The 17467-nt window shown below is 37.2% G+C and overlaps 1 protein-coding gene across 1 annotated transcript; it reads right to left on the minus strand.

The window, feature by feature from the left end:
* Positions 1-218: 218 nt before the first annotated feature.
* On the minus strand, positions 219-17313 carry LOC108671630. The gene is made up of 18 exons (XM_018159197.2): positions 17141-17313; positions 14638-14783; positions 13677-13759; positions 13226-13374; positions 12618-12717; positions 11672-11839; positions 10986-11111; positions 6555-9195; positions 6241-6322; positions 5693-5750; positions 4733-4925; positions 4182-4467; positions 3847-3921; positions 3244-3320; positions 2991-3150; positions 2405-2545; positions 1723-1862; positions 219-792 (listed from the first exon to the last, which is right to left on the minus strand). Exons 1-18 carry the CDS (start codon positions 17204-17206, stop codon positions 726-728), a joined length of 4758 nt encoding a protein of 1585 aa, XP_018014686.2. The 5' UTR covers positions 17207-17313; the 3' UTR covers positions 219-725.
* Between the last annotated feature and the right edge of the window lie 154 nt (positions 17314-17467).

A 17467-nucleotide genomic window follows, 5' to 3' on the forward strand; every position in this document is an offset into this window, starting at 1 on the left:
GACATGAGATTCTTGGTGGACAGCACGTCGATTCATTGCGATGACAATTGAAAATGAATTGTATTTACAAATTCGATTAAAATTTTCATTTATGTGATGAAGGAAATGGATTTTAAAAATATAACTCAGTACTCACTGCAGTGAGTGACAGAGAGCGCATTTTCTCGTCGACGAAAACGTGAAGTCACGGACGGACAGACGGATAAACGGACGGACATGACGAGCACAATAGCGCCTTTTTTCCATAAATGAGAAAATGCGCTAAAAAGCCGGAATTTGTCATTCAAGAGGTAAAGCAATTTTATTGAATGCTATTGACGAGCCAACAGTTTGGTGGAGTTTAGAAAGAGGGAAGAATTAAAATTGGAGAGACAGGCGAAGTGAGTTAAAAACAAATCAATTAAATTAATTGGAAAAATAAAATAAAATGAATTAAGAAGTTGAAAAAGGCCATTACACATACAAATATCGATAATAATGTACAAATATGAATGAGGTACAATTATTCAGCAAAAATGAGAGATCTTGATTAAAAAACGAATAATTCAGTGTGATTCCGTGGTTTGGTCTAGGAATTCCTCCCTCCAGTAGAAGTCTAAATGAAGATAAATAAGTTACAGCTGCAAGTAACGTTACAGCTGCAAGTGACGTTACAGCTGCAAGTGACGTTACAGCTGCAAGTGACGTTACAGCTGCAAGCGACGTTACAGCTGCAAGTGACGTCATCAGAGGCCGCTGTACTGCGGCTGTAAGGGGCGGGATGTGGCGGTGACGTTGTTGGTGATGTTCTCTCTGCACATCACAAACAACATCATTTGACAGTCCAGAACTTCTCACCTTTTTAAATTCTTGATAAATTTCTATTACCTTGATCATTGAGAATAATTTATTATATCAATGATATTTCATTAAATTGCTGCTCTATTATCTCATATTTCCTTAATCATTTCCCTCGCTTTTGCTTCTCGTTCGAGACGCTCCTACACAAAAAATTATTACATTAATCTTTAACAAGAAAAAGTGTAATAAAAAAGAACAGAATACAAATTTTTTTTATCACAAGTGTCAATCATTTTACTATAATTAAAGGCAACTTTGATAATTTGAACCAATAATTTACTAGGCAAATGTTGTAAGTTTCTCTAAAACAAAAAAAAAATCAATACATCGGAGCACAAAAAACAACTTCCATTCATTTCTTCTGAATTTCATTAGGATTATACTTTTATAATTACAACTGCGAAAAAATTTGGTATAAAAATAAAAAATAAATAAATCACAATCATAAATGAAAAAAAATACAAATCACAATGAAACAGAACAAAAAAACACTTATCATCTTTTCTTTTTCACAATTATAATATACCTTATTATAACTTAGGTAGGTAATTTAAAAGGGTAAAATAAATGTCACTTGCCATCAATTCTTTTTCACATTTATAATAAATTAATTAGAACTTAGATAATTTAAAACGGTAAAATAAATATCACTTATCATCATTTTTTTCACATTTAATTAGAACTTAGATATTAATTAGAAACGGTAAAATAAATGTCACTTATCATCATTTCTTTTTCACATTTATAATAAATTAATTATAACTTAGATAATTTAAAAAGGTAAAATGAATGTCACTTATCTTCATTTCTTTTCACATTTAATTAGAACTTAAGTATTAATTTAAACGCTAAAACAAATGTAAAGCAGTGACGTGCACTGACGCAAGGAAAGGCAGGAGGGCGGTGAGCGTGGTCTTGTCAGGGGAGGCTGCCAGCTGCGGGCAACATGTCAGCAACAGGTTGACAACGCGTCGTAGGAACTCCTGTAGCTGACTGCGCCGAGCTGACACTACGCTGTCATCCTGCACATACATGTGTCTTTGTTAGTGATGACTGCACTAGCACACGTCTTTGTTAGTGATGACTGCACCAGCACATGTCTTGGTTAGTGATGACTGCACCAGCACACGTCTTTGTTAGTGATGACTGCACCAGCACACGTCTTTCTTAGTGATGACTGCACCAGCACACGTCTTTATTAGTGATGACTGCACCAGCACACGTCTTTGTTAGTGGTAATGTTACACGACTGCAACAAGATTAACTGTATAAGCGGTACAATATAAATTATACATGCACAACATTTATGATAGAAGAAACATGCATAGTCTAGCAGGTTGCATTGAGTAACGCGGCGAAAAACTTTCGTAAAAGAAAATGAATGGGTAATGCTGTCCAAATTATTAAATTCACACAATACACGATCGCATAGAACAAGCTAAACACTGATACCTTCCTTTTTCCAAGCCAAACTGGGTCAGGATGACACACCGAAGGGCGAGAATTGCATCACTATTTGGACAAAGTCTGACTCATTCCCTTGAGTGTAAGTGCATCACATCACCTTGTAGCCGAAGGGTTTCCTGCTGGGGAAAGGTATCCTCCTCACTGCAGGGTAGGTCTTCTGCAGGCGACGCTGCAGTTCGTGGAAGTGCGCGAAGCGGCGGTAAATTGTCCACTCGTCGTCCACAATCCGCACATAAACCTGCAATGTTAAGACACTTAACCTTTGCAATGTATTATAATAAATAAAATATAGGCTCCTTTGTTGGTATCTATAATAATAGCAAACTTGTTTGTTTCTTTTCACCCTTTCATATCGTCTTTACCACCCTCGGAGACCAGTTTATAAAGGCTTCTTTTCGTCCACATTCTGCAACCTTGTGCTACTCCTCCTACAGGAAGGCGTCGTGCTCACCGGCTCTCACAGGGCGACGTATGAATCACTGCACTTACCTAACGTTTTGTACACATAAGGAAGAACAAGGATATAATTCTAGGAATGATAGTTCATATAAATTCTGGTAACTTGCAACGTTTCTAAAAATATAACCAGAATTATACAAGGTAAATCTGTTAGTTTAGGGTTTTTCATCCAAACTGATATGTGTGCTTGTTCAAGTATACACGTGGTGCTGGTCAGAACTCACCTGATACACATGGTGCTGGTCAGAACTCACCTGATACACGCGGTGCTGATCAGAACTCACCTGATACACGTGGTGCTGATCAGAACTCACCTGATACACGTGGTGCTGATCAGAACTCACCTGATACACATCCAGAGACGGGTGGTCCGGTAAGGGGCCTCTGAGAGAGACAAGCTCGCGCCGCAGCGAGGCGATCTGAATTAATACAACACACATTAAAAATAAATTAATAATTATTAATAATTAAAGGCGCTGTAGGTGCGCCTCCAGAGACGGGTGGTCCGGTAAGGGGCCTCTGAGAGAGACAAGCTCGCGCCGCAGCGAGGCGATCTGAATTAATACAACACACATTAAAAATAAATTAATAATTATTAATAATTAAAGGCGCTGTAGGTGCGCCTCCAGAGACGGGTGGTCCGGTAAGGGGCCTCTGAGAGAGACAAGCTCGCGCCGCAGTGAAGCGATCTGAATTAATACAACACACATTAAAAATAAATTTAATAATTAAATAAATAATATAAATAAGTGGAAATACGTGAAATAAAATATGGTTCCCCTAGGTTCCCCTGGAAATAATTTCCACGCGTTATTTTAGGTACTAGTGGTTTCACTCTATGGTTCCATTAAAATAAAATATACTATCCATTTAATTGGTACTTTTCAATGCCCATAGAGAGGAGAAAAATGCACTGTGAAATCATGATACAATTCGATTTTTAATTAAATAACAGAGAATGGGATGAAATTTATTTTTCGCAATGTAAAAAAGGAGAAAAATGCTTTTCTCGAACAACAATTTCATGCAAAAATATTGACAATGAATGACCTGATCTAAATAAAATGAATAAAAATTTACCTGTGCTTCGCGAACTCGAATTATCTTCTGCAGTCGTTCACTGAATTCAAAGAGTTCGCCATGCATCTCAGCAACCTGAAATATTTGTAGCATTTTATTATATATTATTATTAGATGATTAGTGTAACGATACCATTAGGGAGAGTGCTTCAAATGTGGCCACAGAAAGACCACGTAACCCTTCACACGAGGCCAGTAGCGTGATAATTGTAGCAATTAGCATACAACAGTCGTACTGGCCGCCACTAGTGGCCCCGTGTACTGGCCTCATATACAAGCACCACTAGCAACAACCACACCAAAATGAGTGTTACAAACTACAAGGACCAGCATACCTGGATAAGTTTGTTCTCGTAGGCCTCAGCTTCTGCATGGTAGTCCCGATACTTGGGTGGTGGTGGCAGCGCTAGCTGTGGTCGCAGCTCTGCACCCACAACTAGTTCATCTGCTACACTTGCACCAGCTGCTACATATGTGCCAGCCGCTACACTTGTACCAGCTGCTACATTTGCAACATCTGCTACAGTTGTATTAGCTGCAGTGTCGTCATCAGGCTTGCGCTTCAGCAACTGTACGGCGCTGATATATTTGCCCAGTTGCTTCCTCAGTAAGCCGTTCTCTCTGCACACAAATATGTAGATGAATTTAATAGATGAAGGAAAATCGTTGGTAGGTAATTTTCTAATTTTATCACACTTGAAGCGAAATTAGTTGCATGTGAAGTAGCGATAAAAGTTACAGAGGTACTAAAAACGGAACATCAACAAATTAAACTTCGGAAAGGTTAAAACGCAAAATTTGTTGCGTAAGAAGTAGCGATATAAGCAAAATGAAAATCAAGGGTGAGAACCATTAATGAATAAAACTGCAAGAACCCATCACGAACCTCTTGAGAGCCTCTTCTCTGAGAGTCGCTTCTAGAGAGCAAGCTTCAGCCTTGCTCTTCATTTCACTGAGTTCTTTCTTGAGCTCCTCGCTCTCAGCTTCAGCAGCTTCAGCGCGCTCTTCAGCGCTTCGCCTCCGCTTCTCACACGCTTCACGACGCTGGCTTAAGTCAAGTATAGCGGTGCGAAGCTCTTCTGTTTAATACAAGATTTAATACATAAGATATTATACACGAGATACTATACATGAGATATCTATCATACATATGATATGATACACAAGAAATGATATACGAGATATTATAGAACACACAGATATAAAAATACGAACAGAACATCACATTTAATTTTAATGTTAAACCTTAATCACATTAATAGCAAAGCAGTTTGGCTCACGATAATAATTCACGGCAAGATGTAATAAATATTTCAACTCAATTTCAATTCCAACCTTAATATATATTTGGCCTTTGCATTTTAAGTGAAATTAGAGCCTTATTGATGCTAGAATTTAAATTAATCACGGCAAGTAAAAAAATAACGTATCAACTATAATTGCACGCAATGCACTTTAAATACAATTCCCGCTACACGCTACACATTACCCGCAATGCCCACACGCATTACAATTACATGCACATTTCAATTAAAAATGGAGCAGAACACAAACGAAAACGCACTGGCCGCATACTATACAATTTTTGATCGCGTCTATAATCTAACTCACAAAAAAATTTGGCCGGTAAAAATGTAACAACTGATCATTTATTTGGCAGATATAATTGATGGTTATATTTAATGGACAAGTAGGTATTCAAAGCGATTATAGTTAATGCGACCGTGCAAAATCGATGGAATTATATATTGAAAACCATTTACTTGTAGCAGATGATGGCAATGTTTCGATTAATATAAAGTTACATAGAATTCAATGGATCATTAACACATGAGTTTAGACAAACCTATTGACAACGTGGAGAAGCTAGAAGTAGTGACGACAGCAGAAACACTTTCGACTGTCTGGAAAATACACACAAAAAATAATCGTAACGATAAAGCTAGCGGCAAGCAATGTTACTCTAACAATGTTACTTATCTACCATATAGCCAGTAAGTTTTAAAGGTGTCTTTATTATCCAAATATTATGAAAAAATTTGCCGTTATGATAAATTTTGGAGGATTTAGAAGTTTTTTCACTAAGCTCAATAAAAGTCGCACGAACTTGAGTGGCTGATAAAATTTTTAAAAACTTGTGCCAAATTTGAATAGAAAAGGAACAAAGCTTGAACAGAAATGATAACAAATATGAAAAAATATATAATCAAAATTGAATAGTACCGTAGTTATAGTAATTTTACTAGATATAGAAACAAATTTAAAAATACATTTTGAAAATTTTAAACAGAAATGTTGCAAAACTGGAACAGATAGCGAACAGAATTTTTACAGAAGAAGAATCAAGTTTGAACAGAAATGGTACCAAAATTTAACAGAAATGGCCTAACTCACCGCCAACGGAGGCTCTGCAGCAGCGCTAGCGGAAGCAGTCACGCGTTTGTTTAATAGCTCAGATTTTGAAGCCTCGGCATCGCTGAAAAAAGCAACGCCATTAATGAAAACTTAAAAAAGTTTAATTACTTCAACTGAGCTTGATGTGCCCACTCTATTGAGTGTAGGATGTAATTTTCAATATACTGTATATGTCTGCTGCAAACTTAAATATGTACTAATTCATGCTTCAATAATAATATAACCGAAACATTAAAAAAATTAAACATTATGAATATCGATCTTAAATATTTTTATCCTTGAATCTGATTTACCTGGAAAAAGCACTGCCATCCGACAAGTTGGACAAGCTTGACTTATGCGACCCCAAGTCCAAGTCGCTGCTGCTTCCTTCACTGCGGTTACAATTATTATGAGTTTTTCTGGTGCCGAGGGATGAGCGATCTGCTGTTGACGAGGGAACGCTTGACGAGCTTGACTTGATCGTTATTTTGCTCGACGAAAAAGGCAAAACTTGTGTAGTATTTGACGACTGGTCAAGTATAGTAGCTGTATTAGGAGAAATTGTTCTATTTCTTGACAACTGAACAGGGATATTCGAGCCCTTGGCTATTAAAGGGACTGTCGAGTTTGACGTAACTGATATTGAAGTTTGGAGTGACGATTCTTCAGCTGGTTTGGCTGCATCAATCGACGTTTTAAACGCATTTATTGCTGTAGAAGATGCACGTGAAATTGATGTTGACGTTACATTTGGATGATGAGAGCTGCTGAGGTCATGTTCCTCTTGCTCCTCTTCAGAGGCCGTAGGAAAAGTCTCTAAACCTACACGGATTTCACCATGCAAACATGATTCATTCTCGCTATTTTTCACACTTGTGTGCTCCAAACGATGGTTACAAGACTCCGTTGAAGTGTGGGAGTTTATACAAAGAGTTTTTTGAGGTGTTTCTATTGTAGAAAGATCATTTCTTTTGGACAGTAAATGATTTGGTCCAGATACACTCATTGTGATTGATGAATCTGGATTGGATTTCGTTGCTCTGCAGCCTAAATCTACTCCGGACATTGACTGAGACGAATCCCGAGTAACACCGACTGAAGGTAAGCCACGATTATCTAATAATATATCTACAGACGGATAAAATGTTTCTAAATTACGTTGAAGAGATCGATCCGATGAATAGTAAACATCGTCAGTAGTAGGTAGAATCTGAGCAGAATAACCATCCCGTGCCTTTGGTATTGAACTAAAAGGCTGAGAGGAATAAGGAGGCGCTGGGCAATATGCGTTGAGCAGTTCTTCTAGAACGTCGTTGTAACAGCCCCCACCTCTCTCTGAATCCTGGCTTATGGACTTAACGTAAGATCGCGACATGGGATCAGTGGATGTATCAACGCCACAGGTATTATTTACAGTGGCACAAATTTGAGAAGATTCCAGCAGTTTGGGAGGATATGACAAGGCTGAGGTTGGGACTGAATAAAGGCAAACGCGTTCGTTGGAAATCATTCGGTCGTTAGAAGCACGATTTGTGCCAGAATCGTCTTCGCATGTGGGCTTCACAGAACTACGTTCGGACCAAGGTTGGCCAAGAAATGCAGTTTTATTAAAATGTTGTTTTTCTACAGTGGTACTGCGGTCACGCGGACCATGGCTAGTATCTTCGCCATGAATCACATTTAAAATATCAGGCCTCACAGATGCACGGGAATTACTAGAACTCGTTAAAAATGAATTCTCTGCACAATTCACATTCATGTCTTCATTATGGAGTTCTGACAAGCGGCTGTCACATTTGGCTCCACTTGAATTGCCGCGCTGATTATCGTTTGTAAGACCAAACGTTGTACAGTAATTCAATTGATTAGGAGACTTTCTTGATAGTGAAGAGGTGGAGGAGATGTCGGATAAATTCGTACAAGATGTTTGTTTGGATTCCGGAGATAGATCATCGCAAGTTTGGATTGGCGATTCGTCCATCTCTTGTCTAGGGTGCGAACAATTAAAGAGTTTGCTACCTGACTTTAAAGTTGATGAATGGTCATCGACAGGTAAATTTGATACTACGTGATCCAAAGAGTTTTTACAACCTGCGACTTCTAGTACAGCAGGTGACTCAAGATTTTGTATACAATTTTCACTACTCTGAATACTTGCAGAACTTACAGCCACACGCTCATGTTTAGGAAATATACTTAAGTTTACTTGAGATTCACCAGAGTTTTCACACCTAAACACAGGGGCACAAAGGATTTTTTCCAAATCCACACATTTAATCGCGCTTTGCTTCGAATTAAAATTACAGTCGGCATCTTTATCAGCCTTTCCATCACATTTGCCATCTTTATCAACCTTTCTATCATAGTTGCCATCTTTATCAACCTTTCCATCACAGTTGCCATCTTTATCAACCTTTCCATCACAGTTGCCATCTCCACTTGGACTTTTCTTTTGGTTGTCCACTTCACCCACATCTTTTCTGATGCTAGTAACATCAGCAGCAGACTCATTGCTCCTAGTGACACCAGCATCAGACTCAGCGGCAAACTTGGTGGTGCAAGTAACACTGAAATTAGATTCTGCAGCAGTCTTCACTCTGCTACTGACACCAGCAGCAAACTCTCTGCTGCTAGCAACACCAGGAGCAGATTTAGTACTACTAGTGACACCAGCAGCAGACTCATTGCTACTAGTAACACCAGCAACAGACTCAGTGCAACTAACGACACCACTAGTTTCCTCGAGCAGCGCAGCAGCATCCAGCGCAACGTCCAGGCCGGCGGGGTGCGAGAAGGCGTCGTCGCTGCAGGCCATGAGCTGGTCGATGGTGTCGGCGTAGGGGGTCGCCGAGCCCCCCGACAGCGCGGGGCTGTTCAGGCACGTCGTGGGGGCGGACTGCACCCACAAGGGGGACTCGTGTCGGTCTAAACTGTCCTGAGACTTAGTGGAGCCTGGTCGGAAGTTGACATGCATTAATAAATACAGTCACTGATTAATACATAGAAACTAATTCAGTTTTTTCACTCAATAGAATAGACCAACGTAAATGTACCACTTGAAGGAATGATTAATTTACTAACGTAGAAAGGAATAATTCTCATAACTTATTTCTCCATCATATTTATTATCCCAGAAAACAAGATATACACGCTACTTTGAACCAGTGGTTATCAAACTTGTTCAGCCTGGCGCCCCCATTGGCTCCCCTGTGAATCTCTAGCACTTTAACCGCATCTCCGAGAATCGCCATTATGCCCCGTCTGCATCTCGTTCAAACTACGATTGCTTCAGTCACCATTGAGCCAGGAAGACGAGAGGTTGTGTGTCGCTCTATGAACGTAAGTACAAATATTTGGTGTTATAAAATTCGTGGGACATATGTGGTACATGATGTGGACAGTAAAAGCTGTGTTCATTTTGTGCATCGTGCGCTACATGGGGTCACGATCCCCGTGCACCAATAGAGGTGCACGATGTGGAGAGTAATTAAAGAAGAGGAAGAGATGTCTGTCTTGCTACAGCCAAATTGCCAATGCGGAAGGAACTAAAGTAGCCCGTTCAAAAACTTGCAAGATAAACACTTATTGCGACACTTGCGAAAATAAACCATATCTGTGCGTATCATGCTTCAATCTGAAGCATTCCATTTCGTCATAGAGCGCCTAAGGACTCAAGTTCAACGAAGAATGATTAATAATGTTTACTCGCTACACGCAAAATATATGCTTAGTATACATTATCGTCATCATTATCCTTTACTTATAACACCTAAAATGTGATTGAGGAGGTTAATATTGAAGTTTAATCAATTATTATAAATTTAAGGGTGTGCACCATATGTGGGTCACGATGCAGGTTGAGACAGACACGCGTGACCCACATATGGGTCACGATGCGGTTAAAGTGCTAGCGCACCCTCCCCGACAGACACATATAAAAACAAACTCCTCTTTCTTGATATTTAGTACGCTGCAGTTTTTAAGAGATAGGTTAAATAGAAACGTGTATTTCACAAATAGAACCCTACTTAGTAAACCACACAGTTTACAGTTTTGACCGTTTCAGCACTAGAAATTCATGACGGCTCGGACAAATTTACGACCGGACTCGTGGCCGGTCTCGCAGCCGGTCTCACGGCCTATCTCCAAATTCAGTGACCAAGGAATATCTCCCAAACTAATTAACGCAGCTCGATAAAACTTTGAACACGTATTCACTAGGACCTAACGGTGATGTTTAGCCCGTGAAAAATTTTTAAATTTCACCTTCATTCGGGAGTTCTATGACGATATGGGCAGAAATTCGCAGTGATCAAAATATTTGTTCCAAACTACTGAACAGATTCGAACGAAATTTTTAATTCCTAACTACCAAACGGTGATTTTTCTCTCGTGGAAATTTATTCGAGTCTGAGTCATGTTCTGCATGTGTTGTGTACAAATCGTCAAACAAACTTACGAACTTCAGACTTCGACTTCGCGGACTGCCGCCCCCCTACAGCCCCTTTTTTTCCTCACCGCCCCCCAAATCTTTCCACCGCCTCCAGGGGGAGATATCGCCTACTTTGGGAAACACTGCTTTAAACCATACCTACCTAATTCTCGTACTATCAAATGCTTCAAAACTCAGAAGAAGCAAGGCTACCTCAAGATCATTTAACTAACATGTGCCTAGAGCAGTCTTCCTTCATCACTAATATCTGTCGCCAAATATTACTATGTCAAATTAGACGTAAGTTTACCAGCATCAGTAGAAGAGTGACACCTGGCTGGGTTGATGGACGGGTCCTCGTCAAAAGATACGAGCTGGGATGGCGCCTTCTTCTTTCTGCGCTTCAGTTCACGCCTTTGCACAACAGCAGACAACCCTGTAAAGTGCCATATTTATTTACTGATTTACGTTTTTATAACATAGACATACCTAATTTTAATAACCTCGTTCTTAGCTCATAGGAAACATCTCAACATACACCGTTGGGGAATACTTGTTTTCATTCAATAAAAGATATTATCATATTAGGTTTTTTACCATTGATAAATAAATAAAACCAGAAAAGAATAAGGATGCAAGTCACAGATGTACAATTGAGATGTGCAATAGTGACTGGTAGGTAGTGAAAATGCCGATTGTGTGTAAATTCGTCACATTTGAAAATATCACAAAATGCCGCACAACTAATCAGTTCAGTCGTACAGAGAAACAAGTTTAGCACTGAATCCCAAAGAACAATGAAACCAGAATAAAAACCCCATAAAAGGTTTTATAGGACTTATAAGTATATTTTATAGAATTCTAAACAGACGTTGAAGGTGTACTCCTAAACGTCCTATATTCTTTCAAGTTCTTGAAAAACCCATAATTTTTAATATTACCATCATGAATTAAGGGCAGAGTTCAGTCATATGATGTGAAATAATGAAATATTACCTTTATCCTGGCTTTTACTCCTAGGCAAGGCAGCAACGAGGTGAACGGAGCGACCAGAGTGGAGCGACAAATCTGCGGACGACCGAGACGAGCGATGTTCAGAGCATCCCGTGTCCTTACAAATGTTGGCCTTGTCTATGATAAGCGCGAAGAATATCTTGCCAAGACCTGCAATAACAGAAATAGAAAAGGTAATGTGATCACGAAAATTTCAGGGTATATATTATTCGTCGATTGTTAAATGCAGTCATGAAGGAAGGAAAATTGTTGATTGGAAAATTAAATGCAATTAAGAACGCAAAAGTTCTTGTATGGGTGCCCGAGAATTGAGTTTAGTACATAATTTAGACAACCAAGAAGTCTTAGGAAGAAATTCATGCTAATTGTTTAGTAGCAAACATAAGATAAAATGAAAAAATCAAATGTTGCAGATTCAGCAAACAACACCCGGCACTCATTTTCAATGCTTTGAAGGCAGTCAGTGGATCGATGATACATGAATTATTTAAATTATTCAAAGACTTATAAGCATACATATAAATAAATATAGTATATACCAAAAAAATTCTAATTTCTCAAGCCCTTCAAGCAGTCTCATAATTAGAACTAATACAAGGAAACTATCTACGAATAGAGCTTTAATAAAAATTAATGCTTATTAATTAATTTTATGCATGAATACAAACAAAAAATTAGACCTAGTGCAAGTTGAGGCAGCTCAAAATATCTGCTTAATAAAAAAATAATAATTAATTTACATAGTGAATACAAGCAAAAAATCCAACTTAGAACAACTTGAGGCTGTTCATAAGTTCTACCTAATAGCTCTGGTAATTTTAATTTATGAATAAAAAGAAGAAACCATACCTTGCGCAAGTTGATGCGGTTTAAATTTTCTACCAAATAGCTCTGGTAATTTTAATTTATGAATAATAAGAAGCCATACCTTGCGCTAGTTGCGGCAGTTCAGCCACCTTGGACGAGTCTCTGAGGAACGCCCAGGGCTCGTAGTGCTTCTCCAAGGAGAGTGTATTGCTCAGCAGGATCTGGCAACAACCACACGAGTTGTGACCACGAAATAAATGACACAAAAAAACTTCAAATAAATATTTTTTCTTTTCAATTTTGAGTAAAATCTTTCAGCAATGACACCAAAAAAGTATCCAATCTTTGTATTTCTTTTAAATCGAGTAAAAGCTTTCAGTTTACAATTATGAAAAATGTAATTAAAGTTTTTCCAATTTCAACTGACCGGATTTATAAATTAACAGATTTTTCACAAAATTTAGCTCAAGACATTTCATGGAAGAAACTTTGATAATAATTTTGTAACATGAATAAAGCAAGCAAGTCTCATTACATAGTACACAGAAATTAATAATCGAAGGGACAAAAGAAAACCCTAAAAACAAAAACTACAACTTCTAGTTTAACACAAATGAAAAAAACGTCATCAAATCAGGCTAAGTATTAGTTCAACATGTCAAGGTAGTGAAGTGATGAGAATCAAAATTGGTTTCTGAAGTATTTGTTTCTTTATGCTACGGCTCTCACTCTGAGGTATCGTTCCATTGAGTGTTCATTGAGAGCACTTCTGATCCAAGCTCGCAGTCTGCCCGTGGCGCAGGCTACATGGCGGAGCCGCAAGAAGCGTGATGCCTCGTGAGCAGTCAGCTGTGATGAGATGAAAGTCCATGCCACAGCTGTAACGGACAAATACTGATGATGAACAGTTTTACTCTATGAACAAAAATCGGATCAAATTTGTAAAATTTGAACTATACCGACATAAAAATGACTTTTTTATATAGATATAAATTTATGGCCTATATAGTAATTTGTGTAGTGAAGCAATTGCATAAAATTTTATACTATTTATATTGGAGCTATATTCACAATTCCTTAAAAAAGAGAGTCTTTGCAGTACTGACAGTGTAAACTGTTTCTTATACAGACAAAGGAGCAAAAGATTCATTTATTTATTAGAATTATAACAGAAGATCACCATGAGGCAATAAGGAGGCACTGCTGTCAGAACTGCTGCCAAAACTCAACTGAAGGCCAGAAGAAACGTACTCAGTCACCTGTCTGCAAAGAAGAGAAAATATTCATAACTTGAAATTTAAAAAAAAACATGTCACACTTTCAATATTTCTGTTGAATTTATCACAATGCCAAGTTTAAGGTAGTATTTAAATACAGTAGTGAATATATAAACATGATGTTTAATTTACATGAAGATTATTCATTCAGTTGTAGATGTTCAATTGCACAGTGAAAATTTAACCTTTTAAAAGCCAGTAAATAATGTTTTCAGAAAAAGCAGCTGAATGTTTATTGGTTACTAGCTCCAAGTTATGTATTCTAGAGCAGATATACATTATTGTTTGCTTGCATTGTACTCATCATTGCTAAATCATCATAATCTTTTACATAGTCTCCAGGTGTCTTTTTTGAAAATTTCACTTACTTTTCAAAAGCTATTTTTTAATATTGAAATTGTTTTCTGAGAACTGAGAATCTGGACATAGACTACAATTTGAAAATTTATTGCAAAAACTATCCACCAAAATGTCTTTCTAAAACAAGCAAAATCTTTCAATGTACCTACTTAGCATCACTAACCTATCTATATTTTCACAGTTGAAAAAGAATGGAATCTATAGTTAGAATAGCAGCACGTAATAGAAATTGCTAATAATAGTTACAATAAAGGTATTTGTAGTTTAATTTTACTTCAATTGCAATATAGTTAATTTTCATAGCATATATTGTAATTATAATACAATGATTACATTTACAATCATTGCATATTTGGATTGAGTCAATTGGGCAATGGTCATCAAAATCTACTCTAGGAACATTCATTTGGTCTTTCATTTGTCACTAAAGATATACGGTACCTAACTCATATAAGACAGTAAGACTCATTTGTTTTCTGCAAGAAGGCAATAAAGTATGCTCACCTTATAGCACTAACTGAAGAGTCAGAAGGACCGGTTGAATTAGAGAGCTTGATGCCATGGCAGAGAAACTGCTCAACGGAGGAGCACACGCTGCATACTCTTGGGTCTGCTTCAGTAGCTAGTTCTTGTTTACTACCATACTTGGCCTGGAAAAAATGCAAATCAATAACAGGAAAAGAGATAAAAGCTGGTGAATTAATGTTAACCCATTAATGCCGAGCGGTTCCATTTGGAACCAGCGGAAAAAAATAGATACATAATAAAATTGTATGGTCAAATCAATATACTAGTGTATGCGTAGGTTTGATACACATCTTGTACGTGTTCTGGCAATGTTTGGTTCTGCTGCGCCGACTACTCTCTGCTCAGTTAACATTAAAAGATTATAAGTACCGGGTGTCAGACAGAAGGGCTTGACATCATTGCAGAGAAAGGTAAGTAGTTTGTTCTAAGAATATATTATTTATAAGTTAGATGCAGAATTTTATCGATAAAGAGAGTGCTTTTAGTTCTGTATATGGTATTACGTGATATAATGTTTCTAAAGTCATTTGGATTATGAAATATTTTGTCTGGTTCCAAATGTAACCGCTCGGCAGTAGTGTAAGCATTCTGGTCATATCATTTTCCCAGTAGATTACTTTGTGATATAGTTACGCATTGTATTTCAAAAACTTGTTTGTATTTAGAAATTATTTATTTAGATCTTAGATCTACACTTTTTCTGTTATTTATTAGTGAACTATTATCTTAAGAGCTGTTAGGAGTATATATATCCCAAAAATTGATATATTTGGAAGTAGGTACGTAGAACACTATACAATTTTTCATCCAAGTCACTTTTTTCTAGTTGTATTTTTGGCAGATCATCACATGAAATAATTGAGATTTCGAGAGAAGAATAACACAAAGATCAAATATTTGCTACTGAACCTTTCACGGAAGCAGCAACAAACGAAACATACTGAGATTCAGATAACTCAGATGACGCAGCCACTAGCAATTATGCTCGCCTGTCGAGAATAGTCATTGCAGCAACAGTAATCACCAAATGTGAAAACAATGACTATCGACAGAGAAGTAAGTCAACTGTGGCCGACATGGCAACATTATACTACGACATATACGTGGCTAGCCCGTGAGATTTAGTTATAAACTTTAAACTTTGGGCAGCAGATAAATCAGATGATAGTTTTCTGATATTGAAGCCAATCGGCAGATCTAATAGAAAAAGAAACTTATTCATGGGCTGGAATATGGGTTGGTCCCATAAAAATGATACAATTGGTCCCAAGCCAACTTATTATACCTATGTGATATCTATTCTGGTTTCATTTAGCTTCTCAAAAAACTTTTGAAAAAAAGAATGGCTATTGCAATAAATTTTGAGAAATATCTGTTAGGAAATGTGATAATGCAGGAGACCCTAAATAAAACAATCAGGGTCTATAGTGCACCCTTCTACTTCGATCCTTGATGAAGTGCAATACAACAATCAACAACATCGGCCAGTAAAGTGTCGTCAGAAGCACTGCAAATGCAGTGCTTCGTAAACAATGTTGACAACGCACCCACAAACATACGTAAAATGGGCAACCTTCCTATTCATTTTGAATGAATGGAAGCATTCTATGCTAAAAATTGAATTGTATTCTGCCATGATTGGTTTATCATCAGTATTGTCCATTATGAATACGTATACTATTACGTATTAACGATTATGAACAACCTTGCTTGATTTACTATCAGAAAAAGTGTTGTTTGAAGAAATGTTATGTTAATGCCAAGCGGTTCCATATGGAACCAAGCTATAATTTTTCACATACAATGAAAAATAAATATATGAACATATTTTTTGCTTATTACCATCACAAATGATAATATTCTCACAAGGAACCAAAAAAAAATTCAGAAAATAATTCTCGTCATTAATGGGTTAAGTAGCAGCAGAATTGTGGCTGCCACAAAATAATATGAAGAGTGTAGGTTATATATTTCACTAATTTAAGTGTATGTGTTATAATGAGTATATATTTAAGTGAGTATATATATCATAGTGTACCTTATTTAATAATTAAGTGTATGATTGCATCATTGCATGAACATAGGTAAATTTATGCTAAATGTACTTCCTTCCTAAGTTCCTTTCATATGTTATTTTCCATTTTTTTGAAAGCCTGAAAAGTTGAAAACTAAGTCTGTTACAGTGTTTCCTATTATTCTGGAATCCTGGGCAAAATTGTAAGCAAAATGAAAAAGTGAAATAGATTATTCCAATTTCCAGTTTCACAAGTTAGTATTTTGGAAACTGAAAGTTTCATGCATAGCTAATTGTACAGCCAGTACAGGATTTGATAATTAAGAAGTTTCAGGCAATCCAATCCAACATGATATAAGAACATGCTTATTACCATGATTACACCAAGTCACAGTTGTTAATACAAATATTAATAAAAATCTCTAGAAAATAAATTAATAATCAATCACTTTATATTTAATTTACCTGGCAAGCTTTCACCGATCCCAAGAATTCTTTTAAAAGAAGATCTTTTTGAGATGAAAAATCCATTCCCTTAGTAGCATTTGCACAGAAACGATTACAAGTATTAAAAAAAATGTTGCATAAAGGCCTGTAAATTTAGTATGTTATTCATTCTTCTTTTCGGTCAGCTGTTAGGTTACTAGGTACGTTGTTGTTGTGGCAGGCTTGACGTTGAAGAAGTGGTCAGCTGTTACTTGTAAGAAAACAGCGGATAACCTCCTACGTAGTAACGTAAACATTGGGCAATCCGCATTTATTTTCTCGAAAGAGAAAGTAGCGTACAACTTT

Source organism: Hyalella azteca, unplaced genomic scaffold, assembly GCF_000764305.2.
Source record: "Hyalella azteca isolate HAZT.00-mixed unplaced genomic scaffold, Hazt_2.0.2 contig6947, whole genome shotgun sequence".
NCBI lineage: Eukaryota > Metazoa > Arthropoda > Malacostraca > Amphipoda > Hyalellidae > Hyalella > Hyalella azteca.